The sequence below is a fragment of the Malaclemys terrapin genome, chromosome 9 (genome assembly GCF_027887155.1).
Source record: "Malaclemys terrapin pileata isolate rMalTer1 chromosome 9, rMalTer1.hap1, whole genome shotgun sequence".
NCBI classification, from domain to species: Eukaryota; Metazoa; Chordata; order Testudines; family Emydidae; genus Malaclemys; species Malaclemys terrapin.
The window spans coordinates 99857533-99875083 of record NC_071513.1 but is presented as its reverse complement, the minus strand read 5'-3'; the positions used below and the strand labels follow the sequence as shown (position 1 = coordinate 99875083).

Here is a 17551-nt window from a genome sequence, read left to right as displayed (position 1 = left end):
CTTGGGTCCTCTGTTCCCCTTTTTAAAGATAGGTCCCATGTTTGCCCTTCTCCAGTCCTCTGGGCCCTCACCTGTCCTCCATTAAAAAGATCACTAATGCTTTCAAGATTGCTTCAGTAAGTTCCTTAAGTATCCATGGTGAATTTCATCAGCCTCTGCCGACTTGAATACATCCAACTTATCTAAACTTTCTTTTAACATGTTATTTCCCTATTCTGACTTGTGTTTCTTCCCCCTTGTTGTTCATAGTCATTGTGTTAAGTATCGGGTTATAATTTAACCTTTTTCGTGAAGACTGAACCAAAATAGGCATTAAACATCTCAGCCTCCTTGGTGTCATCCATTATTAGTTCTCTTTCCTCTCTAAATAGTGGACCTACACTTTCCTTTGTCTTTCTCTTGCTCCTAATGTATTTATAGAACCTCTTCTTATTGCCTTTTATGTCCCTTGTTAGGCTAACTCATAAAATGAGTTAAACCTTTCTGATTGTCTCCCTTCCTGCTTGTGCTTTTGTGCTCATCCTTAGCGGTTTGTCCTTGAACCCACTTTTTGTAGGATTCCTTTTTGATACTCCGATATTAAAGAGCTCCTGATGCAGTCATATTGACCTCTTCCTATTCTTCCCGTCTTTCCTTTGCTCCAGGATAGATTGCTGTTGGGCCTTTAATATTGTCTCTGAGAAACTACCAGCTCTCCTGAACTACCTTAGATAGTTATATAAAAATAGGTGGTGAAGGGATGCTGTGAAGTTAAACTTACCCTAAAAATTAGGTTCTGTAAAAATCAGTTTGGATAAAAACTGAGTTGTATAGAGTTTTCCTCCCAGAGGAAAATTTGTCTTTTAAAAGACAAAGGGAGGCATTCCGACATCCTTGCAATGTAGAGAAATGTTACCCTATTTATTTTGTAGATGGGGAGACTGAGGCAGAGAGGTTAAGTGCTTGCCCGTGGTCACACAGCAAGTCAGTGGCAGAATCAGGAAGCCAGACCTCTTGAGTCCCAGTCCCGTATGAAGCCTCCCTTATAGCATTTCCACCCAAACCCTGTGCAGCATTCTGCTAATGTGTGAGAACCAGAGAGTGAAAGTGACTAGCTTATTTTTGTCCCGTTTGATAGAAAGTACTCAACAGCTTCATGAAAACTCAATTGGATTTTTAAATGATCTCACTTCTTATTTGTAACCTTGGCTGGGTGCCCTGTATTTTTAAAATATGATTTTTAACCTGACAGCTTGGCAGGCTTTTTCAGCCGAGTTTTTAGAAATACCTGTCACTGTTTTGCTCTTTCAGCTCAATGGCTGGAGTCGGTCTCTCTCTCTCTCTCTCTCAGGGACAGTTGACATTTTGCTGATATTTCATCAGACTTGGACCCACCATGGGGAATATAATTAAAGTGAGAAAGAAAGAAAGGTATTTGAAAGACAGGATTTTGCCCTCCAATCTGATTGGTTACATCTGGCATGGTGACAGTGCCCTCATTTCTGGCTGGTTCACCAGCCAATCTCCCATGTAACTCAGGGTATGTCTACACTATGGGATTAATCCGAATTTATATAATTCGAATTTGGAAAACAGGTTGTATAAAGCGAAATGTATGCGGCCACACTAAGCACATTAATTCAGCGGTGTGCGTCTAAGTACCGGGGCTAGCGTCGATTTCTGCAGCGTTGCACTGTGGGTAGCTATCCCATAGATCCCGCAGTCTCCCGCGCCCATTGGAATTCTGGGTTGAGATCCCAGTGCCTGATGGGACAAAAGACATCATCGCAGGTGGTTCTGGGTACAGCCTCACCTCCTCCCTCCCTCCCTCCCTGCATGAAAGCAACGGACGGCAGACAACCATTTCGCGCCCGATTTCCCAGGTAAGTCATCAGTCACTATTAGAGCAACTAGTTCCTCCACTCCAAACTTCCAGGCAAACACCCTTTGTTGCTTCACAACATGTAGAATGAGGAAGCTGCTCTGATGCATTTGCTGTGGACTGCAGCTTGCATGAGAGAGGGAGAACGAGGCCCCCACCTTTTCCAGGTCAGGAAGAAAGACAGACACCCACCAGGCAGCACTGCAGCGGAATGAGCGTGTTCCTCAGAAGTGCTGCTTAGGAATGAGATGCCCTAAGAGCTTTTGACAGGTCTCAAAGGTATCGCTCAAGGCAAAGCTCAGAAGAGTCTGCTGATCGTGCTGTACCATCCAGGGATCTCCTAGAGTATGGTGGGAGGTCTGATTAATTAAAGCCAGTTCTCCGTGTGCTTGACGGCAAGTCGCTTATCATTTCTGTGCCTCAACTTCCCCAGCTAACATCAGCCGCAGAGGGGGATTATGAGGCACTGATGTTTGTAAAGCGCTTTGATCTACATGCAGGCACGTTTCCAGAGAGGGGTGAAGGTTTGTCATTAAGGTAATTGGTGAGGATGTGTTAGATTGCCTTTTTTTTTTTTTCTACAGCTTTTAAGCTTTTTCCAGGTGGTACCTTCCTCCCCTCGGTCATCTTCTCCTCCTCCACCGATGCGAGTGACAAGTGGTCTGTTGTGGGAATGTAGGCCTGGAGCATTATGGGTAATATACTGGGTTAATTGTTGTGGGGGCAGAAAAAAGGCGATATCACAGGGATGCCACCTGATGATTTTCCTATTAGCTCTGTCCTTAGACCGCAAGAGCCACGGCAGAGGTGTCATTAGCCAAGGCAGCTTGCAACTCATTAGCCTGGATTTTCAGTTCTTCTCCAGAGAACGTGGGCTTTCGCCGCAAGCCCTAACCTCAATTGCCGCATGCTGCCATCGATCTGGCCAGTTGAGGCACTGACTGACAGGCCCAGGATTCAATCCCCTGGTGTTTGCCACTCGTGTTTATGTCAAGAGAGGGATCCCTCTGGAAACCTCTCCACGGTCCCTTCCCTTCCCCTTGGAGAAACTGGAGGGGGTGATGTGCGGCTGCCCCTAGGAGCTCCTCCTGCTGTTGATACATAGAGTGTGAGGGGCTTTGTGCTTTTCCAACTGGCAAATTCTCTCCTTGCTGCTCTGGGTTCTTCTTTCTCTCTGCTGGTGTCACCTGATCTGGGCATTGTCAATGTACAGCCGTGAGCAACCTGGGGAAGTGGCTGGGAATGGCAGGGAACAGGAAGTACCTGGGAGAGGGCCTGGAGCAGAGAATCGATTGGCTGAGGGGAGAGGAAGGATGGAGTGGGATGCCCAAACCTTTCCTCCCCTTGTGCTAGGGTTGGGGCAGCTACTCATTGGGCCCCTGAGGGCCGCAGCAAATGTGCATTTGCAGTCGTCCTCTAATGAGGCTCAAGGAGGATCTAGGTCCCACGTGCTCCATTTTCACCTGGGCAGCCTGACTGCTCAGACTGAGATGGGGCGGCGGGGCTCGCTGGGCACTGCCCCATTGTGTTAAAGAAAAGGGCAGCTGCAGGTCCCGCTGTGGGGTGCTGGGTCCGCATGGGCCTACCCGGGGCAGGGAGAGCCCTTACATACCCACTGCCCGTCACTCCTTGGACTCGACATTTGTAAAGGTGGTTGTGCTCTAGCGGCAGGGGGCATTCATTGGCCTTGTGTGAGCAAGGCCAATCTACTTTCTCTGTGGAGGCCCTTGGCTCGTCTCAGGCTGGGAGCAGACGCCCGAGGGGGGGTGGTCTCCCTGCCCCATGCTGTAAGTATGTTCTCCCACCTGAGACCAGCTCCATCTGGCTCCTACTGGTAAAAGCGTGGGGTTGCTCCTTTCCGGCATCCCTGACAAAGTTCTGGCTGCAGCTCATGAGGGCATCAGTGACAGCAGGGCAACCTGCTGGCTGGCCACTCAACGTGGCTGGTTGCCCAGGATGCTGCTAACTACAGTTTGTGGGCAGGGACACTGGGGGGACCCCTTAATACTATCCCCTCACTCCCCCCTCCAGACACACCTCCCCTAGCTCTGCCTAGCACCACCCTTCCCTGGGCCCACTTTTGACCAGTCTGTCTCCAATCCCTGGGCCATTCTGGGCAGAAGTCCCAGCCTCTCACCTCCTTTTGCTTGTCCCTGGGACACCCCTGCGTGGGGGGGAGGGGGAACCAGAAGCAAGCCCCGGATGAGCCTGGAGATCAGGAAGTGTGATTGCCCTGCCATAGCCAAACCCAATGTGGTTCAGAGGTGACGGGGGAGCGAAGGTCTCGGGGGTGCTGTGCTGTAACCCCACAGCAGAGCAGGCAGCTTGGGCGGATGGGCCTCTTTCTCTTCATTCCCTTAATTGGATGCGTCATGTGTCTCGCTGCATTTCCTCCCACCGAGCCCCTGTCAGGGAGACCTAATTGGGGCCTTCTCCGATGCTCACTGTGCGCTAATGAGCCATCTATGCTTAGAGACTGACCACTCGGTGTTGTCTGCTGCCTGCCAGGCAAGGGAAAGTGAGTTAGGAGAAGGAGCCCGGCGACCTCCCTGAAATCAGCCTTCTTTCTTCCCCCGCCATCCGTTGGACCCACCTCACTGGTCATGCAGCAGATGGTGCTACGATCAGGTTAGGTATCTCTCTGAGGTACTTATCTGGCCCCCAGCACCGTGATGTCAGAGTGCCTCACAGACATTGGTGTATTTATCCTCACAGCACCCTGGGGAGGCAGGGCAGTGCTGTTATCCCCATTGTACAGATGGGGAAGCTGAGGCCCATCTCCTCAAAGGTATTCAGCACCTAAGCCCATTTGAAGGTCAGGGCCTCAGTAGGGTGACCAGATAGAAAGTGTGAAAAATCAGGGCTCGGGGGTAATAGGTGCTAATATAAGAAAAAGCCCTGAATCTCAAGACTGTCCCTATAAAATCGGGACATCTGGTCACCCTAGGCCTCAATTCCACAGGAAGTCTGGCAGAGCCAGGGTGTCCCAAGTCTTAGGCTCCTGCCCTAACCACTGGGCCGTCCTTCCCCTCTGCCCAGCTAACAGAGGGACATCTGTGTCAGTGTCCCTTCAGCTCTATTCAGTTAACGAGGCCTGGCTCCGCAATCTCAGGTCTGATCAGTTCTAGTGAGTTAGGGGCAGCCTCTGTCCTCACAGAACACACATGGCCTGGGCAGCAACGGGTGTACCACACCCCCAGGAGGGCACACTTCATGCCCCATTCTGAAGGAGCCACGTCTTTGGGGGAGAGGGGACTCCAGTCTCCAAGGTGCACTCAGCCCTGGGCCTCTCTGTTGCGGCTGCAATCAGTGGGGCCTGTGAGTTCGAGCTCGGGTAATGGATTTTGTGCTGCGAACCTCCTGTCTGCTGGGACATTGACTAAGGTCCACCATTGCATGGAAGGCCACCCAACAGCTATCAGGTGGTGCCATTTTAGTCCCTGGATTTGAAGCAATAACCTAACTGTGCAAGGGAACCGTATCCCATTCCCAGCCAGGGCCATGCTATTGGACGTCTCTATTTTAGCTTTATACACAGTAAGCCTGTTCCTGGGATGGATGAGTACCACCATCCATCACTGGTCTATCACCTTGTCTTTCCCTGGTACTCTGGGTGGGGCTTCATTCTGTTACTAGGTTCCTTCCTTGCTTTCCCTGGGGTTTGCTGTCTTGATGTGAGGAGTTTGGTTTAATATATCCTCCTCTAACAGGGAGTCTCTTAGGAGGGCATTGGTGCAGGTCCCCTCTTTCCTGGAAGGCAGCAGGGGCTGCAGAGTGTACATTGGGAACTGCAGTGCCTGGCTGTAGTCTACAAAGGCAGGGATGCAGTTAACATAGCAGCAAATTTGTGATTACGTAGAAAACTCTATGGCGAGGTTGCTATGCGGTTGTGGTGGTTCCCAATTCGCAGTGTCTTAGAAGGCCTTTCAGACACAGACCTTCCCCTTCCAGCCAGACTCTGTCTTAGGACAGATGCTGACTATCTTCTTGATGGGTACGTGGTTGCTGTTTGCTCTTACAAAGTCAGAAGTGTCCCCGTGGATCACTGGCATCCTGCTGACTGGGCTGTCACATGTACAGGCAAAATCCTCCAAGCTTAGCAGATCAACAAGCCAGCTGTTTTCTACTGCGAGGGGGTCTGGGTGTAGGTTTCCATAATTCTCTGACTGATGGCAAGGAAAGGCATCACCCTGGCTGTGGGTCTCTGTGACCCCCCCCCGGTCAAACTATGGCTGAGGAGAGGGATCGCTCTGCCTGTAGGTAGGGTGACCAGACAGCAAGTGTGAAAAATTGGGACAGGGGGTGGGGGGTAATAGGTGCCTATATAAGAAAAAGCCCCAAATATCAGGACTGTCCCTATAAAATCAGGACATCTGGTCACCCTACCTGTAGGTCTCCAAAGCTCTGAGCTTGCTGACTTTCTTTTTGCCCATGGGCCATTGCTACGTGGGTCAGAGCAGTGCTATCATCATCACTGGGCCTAACTGAAACCCGGGGCTGTGAGCCTGCTGCACCACTCTACAGCTTGAAAACGGAGGCCAAGGAGCTTCCCTGCAGGACCTATGCTTGGGGGGGAGGAGGGGGTTGTCCTCTCTTTATGTTTACTTTAAAGCTCCGAGTCATTCTAATGATCTAGTATTTCATGCACTTTACAGAGCAAGAAGCGGTAGCAACAGCTGTGTCATGAATCCTTAGGCTACTCTCCGTGTACTAGACTGTCTGCTTGTCGTCTTAAGCACAGTGAAACAAATCTGCTCGAGGAAGGGGCTTGTAGCTTAGTAGAGAATGGGAATATCAACAAGCCACTTAATCATCAACTCGCTCTTAGAATAACAGTGATCATCCAGGGTCTCTTTTCCACTAACGCTAATGGGGCCTGCTCCAAAGCCCATTTCAGGCTTTCCATCAGTCTCAGTGGGTGTTGGGTCCTGCTCTATACTCACTGATTATCTACCTATGGAATATATCAAATTATTTAATGAACTACAGGCTTAGTCCTACAGATCATAAGGCAAAATCCCTATTTAAATCAATAGGCCAGAGTCTGCTCTGCTAAATCCAGAGTAAACTGATTGAAAGTGATGGACTTACTCCAGATTTACATTGATCAAGATCTGGCCCCCTGGGTAAGTTGCCTGAGGCTCCAGTTCTGCGAAAAACCCCTCATGGGTGGACCCTGCCCAAATTCAGAGGTTCATGCAACTTCGCCCAGGCATGGCCGTGCTCCTGAGTTCACAACAGGATTGGGCCCTGATTAAATGATTTCAGGATTGGAGCTATCATGATTTCCTCACTGAGCACCCTGCGTGAGAGGGCAAAGGCTAAAATGCAAATCGCTTTCTCTCGCTCTGCTCTGATAAAGAATATATTGCTTCCCTGCTGTTAACATGAATTAATCTGGCACTTTAAAAAATGTGACTCAATCCAATAAATGAAGACAGGTTACAAGATGCCACATGGAATGATAATTTTTTTTTTTTTTTTTACATTTTTCAACTATTTAGGACAAAAAAAAGTTACACTGCTCGACTCGGTTCATTTAGTTACATAAATAAAATTTTTATAAATATCTCTTTATAAACAATATATAAATAGCTTTACAACATAAATACATTTATGCATGACATGGATTTTCAAACAGCAATGTTATACAGCTGGCTTCATCAGTTTTTTGGAAAAGCACTGTCCTTTGTCCTGGTGAGTGTTGGTATAGAATAAGATAGAGAGAACTTTTTAATCTTAAAAAAATAAGAAAACCAAAACAGCTGGTGCCATGACTCCTCGTACCGAAAAGAAAAACACAACCATGTCGTCTGTCCCATTTCCGGTGTTCTCTGCTCCTCTAGGTGTCGGTTGGGGAGTGGCCAGACATGGCCATAGGGGGGAAAATGTATTCAAAGCCCTGAAACAAACAAGAACAGGAAAATACCCATTAGTATTTCCTTTGTGGACAGCTTCCCATCAGCACAGAGTCCCCCCCGTCCCTCCCCCACCCGTAACAGTCCCAAGGGATGTTGGCATTGGGAAGTCAACGGGAGTGGAGGCCGCCCTACTGGCGGGATCAGGCCCCAAGCGTGCCATCTGCCTGCCCTAGCACTGCCCGCCAGCTTCCCTGCTGGTAGCACTTAAAAGCTGAATCCTGAGTTGCTGCCTGCAGCTGTCCTGAGTCCAGTTGGAGTTTTGCTTAATTAAAAGCCTATAAGGCCCTGCAGACTGGAGCTGTCAGTTATCTATACAGCCCCATTGCTGTGTGCCTGGTGTTGAGCTAGTTCTTTCCACCTGCAACGAGCTTACAGGCGCCAAGGGGCTGTATCTTGCAGCTAGATCAACATGCACGGGAGGGCCTCAGTGCAGGGCTCTGACCACCACTCAGAGCTGGTGGCCGAGATCTGGCCCGTGGCAGAGATCAAATGGCATGCTGCTGTGTCTTGTTGCCACTGGAGTAGCAGAGCAGGCCCCTTGATGTGCAGCTATAAAAGAAGTTTCTTTCTGGGGAGAATTTAGTACATTTCTGAGCTTCACATGAGGGGTTTCTTTCCAAAGTCCTGAGCTGGGCTGCTCCCTGCCTGGATAGTCCTTTTAGATCATTCTCTGAGCAACAGCAGGCGGTGGGACAACAAGAGCCGAGACCCTGTTGCTGTTTCTTATGAGCAGACCCACTAGCAAGCATAAAAGTCATTTGGGTCTGATGTTTAGGCACACGCACCTGGCCTCTCAAATTCACAGACTGCAAAATGCTCATTTGAAATTAACAGTGTCTCTGATCTCTCGTGTTAGGGCTGAATCTCTGTATTCTTCCATTTGCCTTGTTTGGCAAACGTCCATAGCCCATGGGGCAGATCCTTAGCAGATACAAATAGGCCACGCTTCATTGATTTCAATAGATCTATGCCAATTTGGACCAGAGGAGGATCTGTGCCCAACTAGATTATTGCAGGAACGTAGCATATTGTGCTTGTGTGTAAAGTGCTCGACACACCTGTGGCCCTGCAGAAAGAAATAACTCGTGGCTTGGATTGCAAACAAGAGTGACCCTAAATGCTTAGTGTATCTGCATGTTGCCTGCTTTAAGAATCAGAGCCCTCGGACACTGCTTAGGGAACATAGAGTATACCCACACAGTCAGCCAGCAGTCAGGAAACCCCTAGTATCCCAAGGGCTGCCCTGTTATTGCTGATTAACGTGGTCATCGCTTGAAAGTGAAAATTCTGTTTCACATCGGACCTGGGACATTCAACTCTGCCTGGAGACTTTTCACAGTCCAATACCGGACCAGATACAAAGGATGGGCTGGCAAAGGGATCTCTCAGGAGCTGTGTAAATGAACTGGAGAAGGCTCATGAATGTAAAACTAATGTTTCAAAATAAATGAATGGGAATATGGCTTAGAGCAAACCCTTCAGCCATGGCAGGCATTTGCTATGCATCCTTCACTCTCCTAAGCTACAGAAAATATCTCGCTACGCTTCCAAGCCCCCCCCTAGGCCTTCATTTGGAGCACAGGGTAGGTGAGTAACGTCCTTTATTGGATCACCGTCTGCTGGTGAAAGAGACGAACTTTGGAACTTACACAGAGCTCATGGAGCACATGGCATTTATGCCAGACACCTGTGACTGTGCAGCTATACTTAGAAGCGGACTCTGTTAGCTTCCGTGGACTCCTCAGGGGTCAAGTTTAAACAGGAAAGAAGCTTGGTGACATCGCTATTGAACTGTCTAGGAGGCATTTATCAATGGCAGGGGGTTGATACAATTCCATTGATGTGGTTAAGAGCTCATACAGTGAGGTTGCTGGAGGGGGGGGATTTACAGTGGGGGAGTATACGGTGTAGTTTTCTAGGATTGTAAAGCATCAATACCATCTTCTGATTTTCTGCTCTTACTAGAAGAGGACATGGCATATAAGCAAACACCAACCATAGGACTTAATCCATACAGCTCACAGACTAATTAACTGTCCAATGAGTAAAAGTCCTGCCAGGCACCACCCCCTCCTTGGGAATCTATGTCTATACAGTGCACGGTCACCCCGGTGCCTGCTGTGATCACCCCGTCAAAGCTACCCTAACGAATCCCACAGCAGTGGCCCCAACCGTGGCAGTAACGCTGATAGACACTGCCATGGCTGGACCATCCCTGTAGTATTTTGGTTGTTAAATCAGGGCAGGTGCAGCGATTCCAAGCAATAGACATTGTTGTATGTACTGTACATACAGTAGATAAGCAGGCATGTATGTGTGTGTATATATACTCTTCCAAGTTTGTGCCAAATCTTTAGAACAGTAGCAGTGCTAATTATAATTACCCATCGCCTCCAATTTAGGAGTAAACAGGTGCAAGCCAAATCTGGGGCAGGTTGCATGGAAAAGTGGCCAGTCCCGTAGATTTGGGACCCGGTGTCCTTTCAAATCTGAGGACTTTATCTCTATATAGTACAGTCCCACGCACCCCAAAATAAAGGATTGACAAGCACACCTTAGCTACATGGCCAAGTACATGGATGTCTGCTCTCCACTATGCAGGAGTTATTCCACTGAAGCCAGTGGAGTTATACCAGAGGGAGTGCAGAATCAGACGCCTGGGATAGCACAAATGTCACTTCAGGCTTTCAGACGGCCTCCCTCTTGGACACAGAAAGAGACAGACTCTTGTCTAAAATCCATGTTCTGCTGTCTGGGCTCACCCCAGGGCAGATTAAATCAACAGCCCCACCAGAAGAGGGATCACCCTTTGGTCACCTCCACGGAGGGCTGGCATTGGAAAGGCTTGTGCTAACCATGGTATGACTCTGCAATCATTACGACAGCACCCAGCCCCATAGAACCCCCAACCACCCAGTGGCAGTGATGGTAAGTGAATGCCCAGGAGTGTTTTGCTGGAGATAGGCAACACACCTAAAAGAAGAACAAGAAATTGGGCAGACTGGGCAATACCCTTCTTTAAAATACAACTGCACGCTGCAGCCCCAGCCCCTGTCATGCGACTGTAGGGAAACCTGGTCTCCCTGACACGCACGTATTTCCAAGCGTCTAGATGCCACCATAATGGGCACTAAGAAACGCACTAGAGCGGGCAAAGAAGTGAACTCGTACCGTTGAACAGTCACATCTTGACTCATACTAAGGTGGCAAAGATGCAGGACTTCAACTAAGCTGCCCTTTAAGCAGCCTGATTTTCAATCCGGGACTTTGATACCTGGCACGTTTTCTGGGGGTGGGGGCGTTCTGTACACATTGAAAAAAGTGTGTTTTACCCCCTCAGATCTTTTCTAGTTTGTCTTCTCAGCTCTTATTTTTTTGCTTCTCTGCCAAGACCAGTAGTTTGGGTGAACCCAACTGAATTCTCCAACATGCCCCGCAGCCGTGCTTGGCCCTTAGAGAGAGGGGGATGCCTGCCGAGATGAGCACGGATGCTATGGGGATGGGCGTCTGGCAAACACCTTTGATCATTCCAAGCAGGTGAGGCCGTAGCTTGATCCTAGTGGCCTTGCCAGGATCAAAACCAGGCGTCACACGCTGGAATCTGGAGTTTCCCTAGGCTGCTCCTCCCTATTAAATATAAGGGTGACTGCAATCCGCTGTGTCCCCCCTGGGACTTGTGCATCCTGCTGGTTCCCACCACCCTGCCCCAGATGTGGCTGCATTTCTGCCATGGGAGAGACACTCCCTGTATTGATACAGAGTCCAGGCCTGAAGCCCTTCCTGGAGGATTCAGTGCTCTGGGGTGTCCCTACACCTCTGAGTGCCCGAAACTGGGACTGATCCATACAGTCTCTCTGAAGCATCTGGCCCCTGTCAGAGCCAGGTCACCCGGCTGGCTGGACTCTTGGTCTGAGCCAGTCTGGCCCTTCTGGTGGCTTTGGCCGGCCCGGGGCGGGCGTGGCAGGGCAGACAGTCAGGGGGGTCGGTTCTGCCCATAGGCGGGGGCATTCAGAGGCTACGGTGCAGGGGGGCAGCTAGACCCCGAGGGCCAAGGCAGGTGCACGGGGGCGCGGCTGCAGGGGGCACTCACCGCCGCCAGGGGTCGCCGCTCTAGCAGCCCAGGCCGCTCATGGAGCCGATCCGGTCCAGCTTGAGGCCGAAGCAGCCCTTGGACAGGCCCTTCTTGCTGACGCCCTTGTGCCGCCGCGTGCCGGGGTAGTCGCGCAGCAGCCGGGCCCAGGCGGCCCGGGACTTGGTGTCCACGCGCAGCTCCCGCAGCAGCCGCGAGCCCGAGCCCCGGCCGCCGCCCGCCGTCTCCCCTCGCTCGGGGCCCGCGGCCAGGCTCTCCGCCAGCTCGTGTCCCGGCGCGCTCCGGGGGGGCTGCAGGGCAGAGCGCAGGGGCACGATGCCGTGAAAGCAGCACAGACCCCCGGCCCCGAGTCCACCCCCCGGCCCCGGGTCCGACCCCCGAGCCCGAGTCCAGACCCCCGGTCCTGAGCCCAACCTGCACCCCGGTACCGAGCCCCAGGGCCCCAATTTCAGCCCCCCTCCACCGGCCCCGGTTCCAACCCCCCCAGCTCGTCCCGAATCCTAGGGCCCCCGATTCCAGCCCCCCCGGCCCCGGTTCCGACCCCCGAGCCCGTCCCAAGCCCGAGCCCGATTCCAGCCCCCGGGTCCTGAGCCCAATCTGCACCCCGGTCCCGAGCCCAATCTGCACCCCGGTCCCGAGCACCACGGCTCCCCGAGCCCGGTCCCGAGCCCAACCCCTCCCGGCCCCGATTCCAGCCCCAGGGACCCCCCACTCCCGGTTCCCAGGGCCGGGAAACGCGGCGCTAGGGGACTCTGTGCCCCCCGCCGCCGGCTTGCGCGCTCCCCGGGAGCCCGTTTTTCTCGGGCATCTCCCCGCCCGCCCGCAGGTTGGTGCAGCTGGACCCGGTGCCCCGTCCCGCAGCTTTTCCCTTGAGCCCGACCCCGCCTGGCCCCTTCGGGTCCCAGCCCCCTGCAGGCTGCTGCTGCCTCCTGCAATGTGCACCTCGGGCCCCGTTATGCACCTGCCGCCCGCCCCTGACCCCCCGGCTGGAGGCTGGACAGCGGCACCCCGCAGGTCGGGGGTTCAAACGGGGGACTCGCGGCTCCGCTCCCAGCCCCCTGGTCCCTCAGCACCAGGGGGCGGAAAGCGGAGTTCAGCCCTTCCCACGGGGCAGCGCCGCAGCCCGCTCCCCGCTGATGTCCCAGAGGCTGGGGCGCCTTGCCCGGGGGACGCGCAGGGAGACCCTGAGACCCTGGGGGGGGGGGGGGGCGGGCTGGGGATGCGGGGCTGGGATTGGGGGGGGATCTGCCCCCTCGTTATCCAGAAGCACCAAGCAGGGCTAAGGGGGCAAAGGACCTCCCCCATTGTCCAAGTTCCCCTAACTCCTCGCCTCTCCCTCCGGGGGATCCCCCTTAGCGCTGGGGAGCCGGGGGTCCTGTCCCGTCCCTGCACGGAGCAGCCCCCCGTTACCTTCTGCTGGGGCTGCGCCGCCGGTCTCGCCTCCAGCCGGATGGACAGCAGGGCCAGGGAAAGTCCACAAGCCAGAAAGTGTGAGATCCGCATCCTGGGGGGCAGGGCCCGGGGGGCTCGGAGGTCGCTGCGGCCCCGCTGGGAGAGGGACAGAGGGAGTCGCGGTTCCGCGCGGCGAGTCGGTCCCGGCTGCCTGCTTGGAAGTGCGGAGCGGGGCTTCTCCTTCATTCATTTATAACCCAACCTGCCCGGTGATGTCATCGGCGGGCCAGGTCCAACCCAGCCCCCCTGCTTAACAATGGCCGGGATCGCGCCCGGGTCTCACTTCGCACGAGCCAGGGGCACCAGAGGGACTCGCTTGTTTTCGGGCAGAAGTTGCTTTTCAGAAAGCGAACCAGCCCCCCACCCCCACCCCCTTTCCACTGGGATCCTGGGGGCTCGGGTCCCTGGGGGGGGGTGGCAGGAGGGGGCGGGGTACAGGGCGCTTGGGGGATCTGAGCTGAGAAGAGGGGCACTCCCCACGGGTGGCCAGCCCCGGCCCCCAGCCCGCTCCTGGGTCTGCTCCCGCGCAGGGGAGGCGAGCCCGAGGCGAGCAATCTGCTTCTCACTTGGCGCTTTTCATTCAAAAAAGGCGGAAATCTGGGGGGCTCCAGACAATGCCCAGTCTTCTTTTCACATGGGGGGGAAAGCTCCCAGTTTGCTCCCCCCGCCTCATAGGCTGCCTGTCCCGCTTTGGGGGCTTTCCCCTTTCTCACCTGCCAGGAAGTTGCACTTTGAGGCTGGGGGGGGGGGGTTCGAGACCTCTGGTGTCGCCCCCCCCCACACCCCAGCTGATCCCTATGCACGGCCAGGGAGTGGGGGCTGAGCTGGCAGAGGGGTTTGCGCCTCCCAGCTTGGACCGAGCCTGACAAAGCGAATCTGGCCTCTGGTGCGGGGGGTGGACCCCTGGGACCGGGCAGTGTCTGCCCCGCCTGGCCGCCTTCGCCGAGCTCCTGCTTGCTAGGGGTCGCTTCGGTGCTGCCTTCCCTGCGCTGCCGGTTCCGCTCCAGAGCTCGCAGCGAGCTCCCGGGCACCCCGGGGGTTCCCTCCCCAGCCAGCCAGCGAGTGGGGCAGGAGCCCCGAGGCTCGACCCGCCCCCGGCTCGGTCCCACTCCATGGCCGGGCGAGGGCTGAGCAGCGGCGGGCGGCTGCCCCGGCTCCCGGGCGCCAGGCGCTAGCTCCGGGTGCGGCTGGGGGCCCGCGCGGTGCAGGGACGGGGCCCGGGGCGCTAGGCTCGGACACCGCCTGCATCCCGGGGCATTGCCAGGGGGAGCCACCCTGCTGCCCCCAGGAGCCAGGTCCCCGCCGCACAGCCAGGAGACAGGCGGGGCTGGGGCAGGACAGGTGCTAGGAGCTCCCTGCGCCCTGGCTCTTACAGACCCGGCAGGCAGAGCCGGTCCCTTGCCCCCGGGAGAAGCTAGTTGGGGGGCGCTGATTACTCAGCGGGGATCCATCGCTGTCAGGCCTGTCGGGGGTCAGGCCCGCGCCCCCCACCCGGCTGAGTGCAGTGAGACGCTGCCCATCCCACCCCCTGGGCTGCTGGGCACAAACGGGCTTGAGCCATGTGAACAAGGAACTGGAAAGCGAGGCTCTCGGGTCCTTTTTCCGTCGTCGTTGCCAGGCTGGGATAGTCGGAGCTGCTTTCAGCTCAAGGGTTTGTTCCTGGGGAGTTTTGTGTGAGTGGCAGATAAAGGAGATTGGCGGGTTGTGCCCTGGTGATGAGCGGCACTCCAGGGCATCCGTGCAGGAAGGCTGAAACCGAGAGCAGAATTTAGCCCAATAGCTTATTTTCTGGCTAGAACTTATTTTTCTTTCCAAAAGAGCCTGTGCAAAGGATCTAGCCGGGAATCTGAAATGCAGCCACCTCTGGGGGCGGAAGGAGGCACCTTTTAACAGCTCACAGCAACACTAGGTAGTTTAGGAGAGGAAGGGAAGAAAGGCAGGCAGAATTCAAGTGGGAGACCAGAGTCAGCTCCCCAGCAGTGGCTGCATTTCAGTGATCTCTGGAAACCCCCTTTGGGATCGACTGCCCCAAAGTGTCAGTATTAAGGGTCATGCTTATGCTCCCGGTTGGGAAGGGGCACTTGGCTGTGCCTAACCACGGCGCGGTGCACTGATCTAGTCTGAAATGGCGTTCCTAGTCCCTCCCAGGCAGAATGCGTCAGTGAGGACATGAGGGCCCAGCTCAGAGGGGGTAATCGGAGAATCTGTGGGTACCACTTGCTAAGGTGCCCGCTGCCGGGTTACGCAGGGACAGCCGCGGGGCTGCATCATGCCCTGGCGTAGGCCTTACAGCTTTGCCCCGTGTGCAGCCCTGGAGGCGCAACCAGTGCCTTTTGGGGGCTGGAGGCTGACCGTGCTTTCCCAAGCCAGGTGCCCGGGGCTCAGGGTGCTTTACCAGCCCTGCCAGACTTGTTATTCCAAGGACCCCGCTTGGCCACGGGCTGTAAAGACGTGTGGCAGGCTGTAGCCCACACCAGGCAAAGGTGGTTGCCTTTTCTGAAACCAGATCGAGGCGTCCCGCCAGCTCCTTGGACGTGGGGATTGGGAAGCCCAGCGGTGGGAAGGGGCAGGCAGGGTTAATAGTGAGAAGGCCGTCCCTTTCCCTGCTGGGGCTTGGAAACCTTTTAGAGGCTGTGTCTGTGCTCGGATCTGACCCTGCAAGCCCTTACTCCGGTGAGGAATCCCATTGATTTCCAGAGAGCCAACTACCTGAGATTCAAGTCCTTATGGTCCTGCATGTGTAACCCATCCACCACCATGCCCTGTAGATGATCTAGGTGTCAGGCAAAGGGAAGAGCAGCGTGTGGGAGAATCCCAGGAGGACGTGATTACCCAATATCCGTCGCTCTGAAAAATGCCACCGTTGTAAGGGTTAAACTGAAGGTTCCCGCCCAAGCCACAGGTGATTGCAGTGATGCATTTTGCGGCTTGGGTTGGGGTTAACTGGAAAAGGAAGGAAGTGCAAATGGTCACATCCATATCTGGCAACGAATTGTTTTGAGTCAAACCTCCTAAGGGCCCCAAATCTACGAGGTTTGTACTGTGTCTGCAGCCGGACTGATTGTGGCAGGTTCTTCGGCAGTGTCTGGGAGGAGGTAGAAGCGTTCCTCTAGGCCCCTTTTTAGACAGGGCCGGAGCATAGAAAGGCTGGTAGCCAGGGGAGCTGTTGCCAAAGGGTGTGGATTCAAGGGTGGCGAGTTGTATGGGCCTGTGGTACCTGGGCTCCAGCAAATTCAGGGCCTGGGGGGCCCGGCTCCACCAGTGTTCGCGGCCGGGTCTCTCCCCCGCCTGCTGCCCCTGAGTGTCTCTGCCTGCTCTGGGCACCAGGTGGCTGCAGCCGGCTACAAGGGAGCAGTACTGGGGGGGGGGGGGGGGGGGAGGCTGAGGTGGCTGCTGCACCTGCAGAGGGAGGAGGCGCATGGCAGCCCCCCCATCCCTCCTGGCAGGTGACTCCGAGTTGACTCTGGGGGGGCTTATTCTGACTGGACCTCCTGAGCAGCAGCCTGGGGGGGGGGCTTGGGTGAGTGTTGTGCTGGGGGGCTGGGGAGGGGCCCTCCCTCGGAGCTGGCTGCTGCTGGTGGGGAAAGGGCTGAGGGGAGTCCTCCTCTCTGGCACCCCAGCCCCGGGACGGCCTGCCTGTTGCACCCCAAACTCCTCCTCCCTGGACCAGCCCCACGCCCCGCACCCCAACCCTCAGTCCTAGCCCAAAGCCCACACCCAGCACCCAAACCCCGTCCCAGAGCCTGCACCCTGCACCCCCTCCTGCACCCCACCCCCCTGCCCCAGCCCAGAGCCTGCACCCAAACTCCCTCCCAGAGCCTGCACCCCAAACCCCCTCCTGCACCCCAACTCTCTCCCAGAGCCTGCACCCCCTCCTGCACCCCGCACTCCCTCCTGCACCCCAACCCCCTGTCCCAGCCCAGAGCCTGCACCCAACTCTCTCCCAGAGCCTGCACCCCACACTCCTGTCTGCACCCCAACCCCCTGCCCCAGCCCGGAGCCCACACCCAGCACCCAAACTCCCTCCCAGAGCCCACACCCCTCCAGCACCCAAACTCTCTCCCAGAGCCTGCACCCCAAACCCCCTCCTGCACCCAAACTCTCTCCCAGAGCCTGCACCCCTGCCTGCACCCTGCCCCAGCCCAGAGCCCACACCCAGCACCCAAACTTCCTCCCTAAGCCTGCACCCCAAACCCCCTCCTGCACCCAAACTGCTTCCCAGAGCCT

At 55.2% G+C, this 17551-nt stretch overlaps 1 protein-coding gene across 1 annotated transcript; it reads right to left on the bottom strand.

The window, feature by feature from the left end:
• Positions 1 to 7349: 7349 nt before the first annotated feature.
• Positions 7350 to 16832, bottom strand: NPPC (natriuretic peptide C; the record flags this gene model as incomplete). The annotated part of the gene is made up of 4 exons (XM_054040880.1): positions 7350 to 7763; positions 11873 to 12162; positions 13283 to 13510; positions 16776 to 16832. Coding segments are annotated over 3 exons (555 nt in total), but the record flags the coding sequence as incomplete, so codon positions are not given.
• Positions 16833 to 17551: the final 719 nt, after the last annotated feature.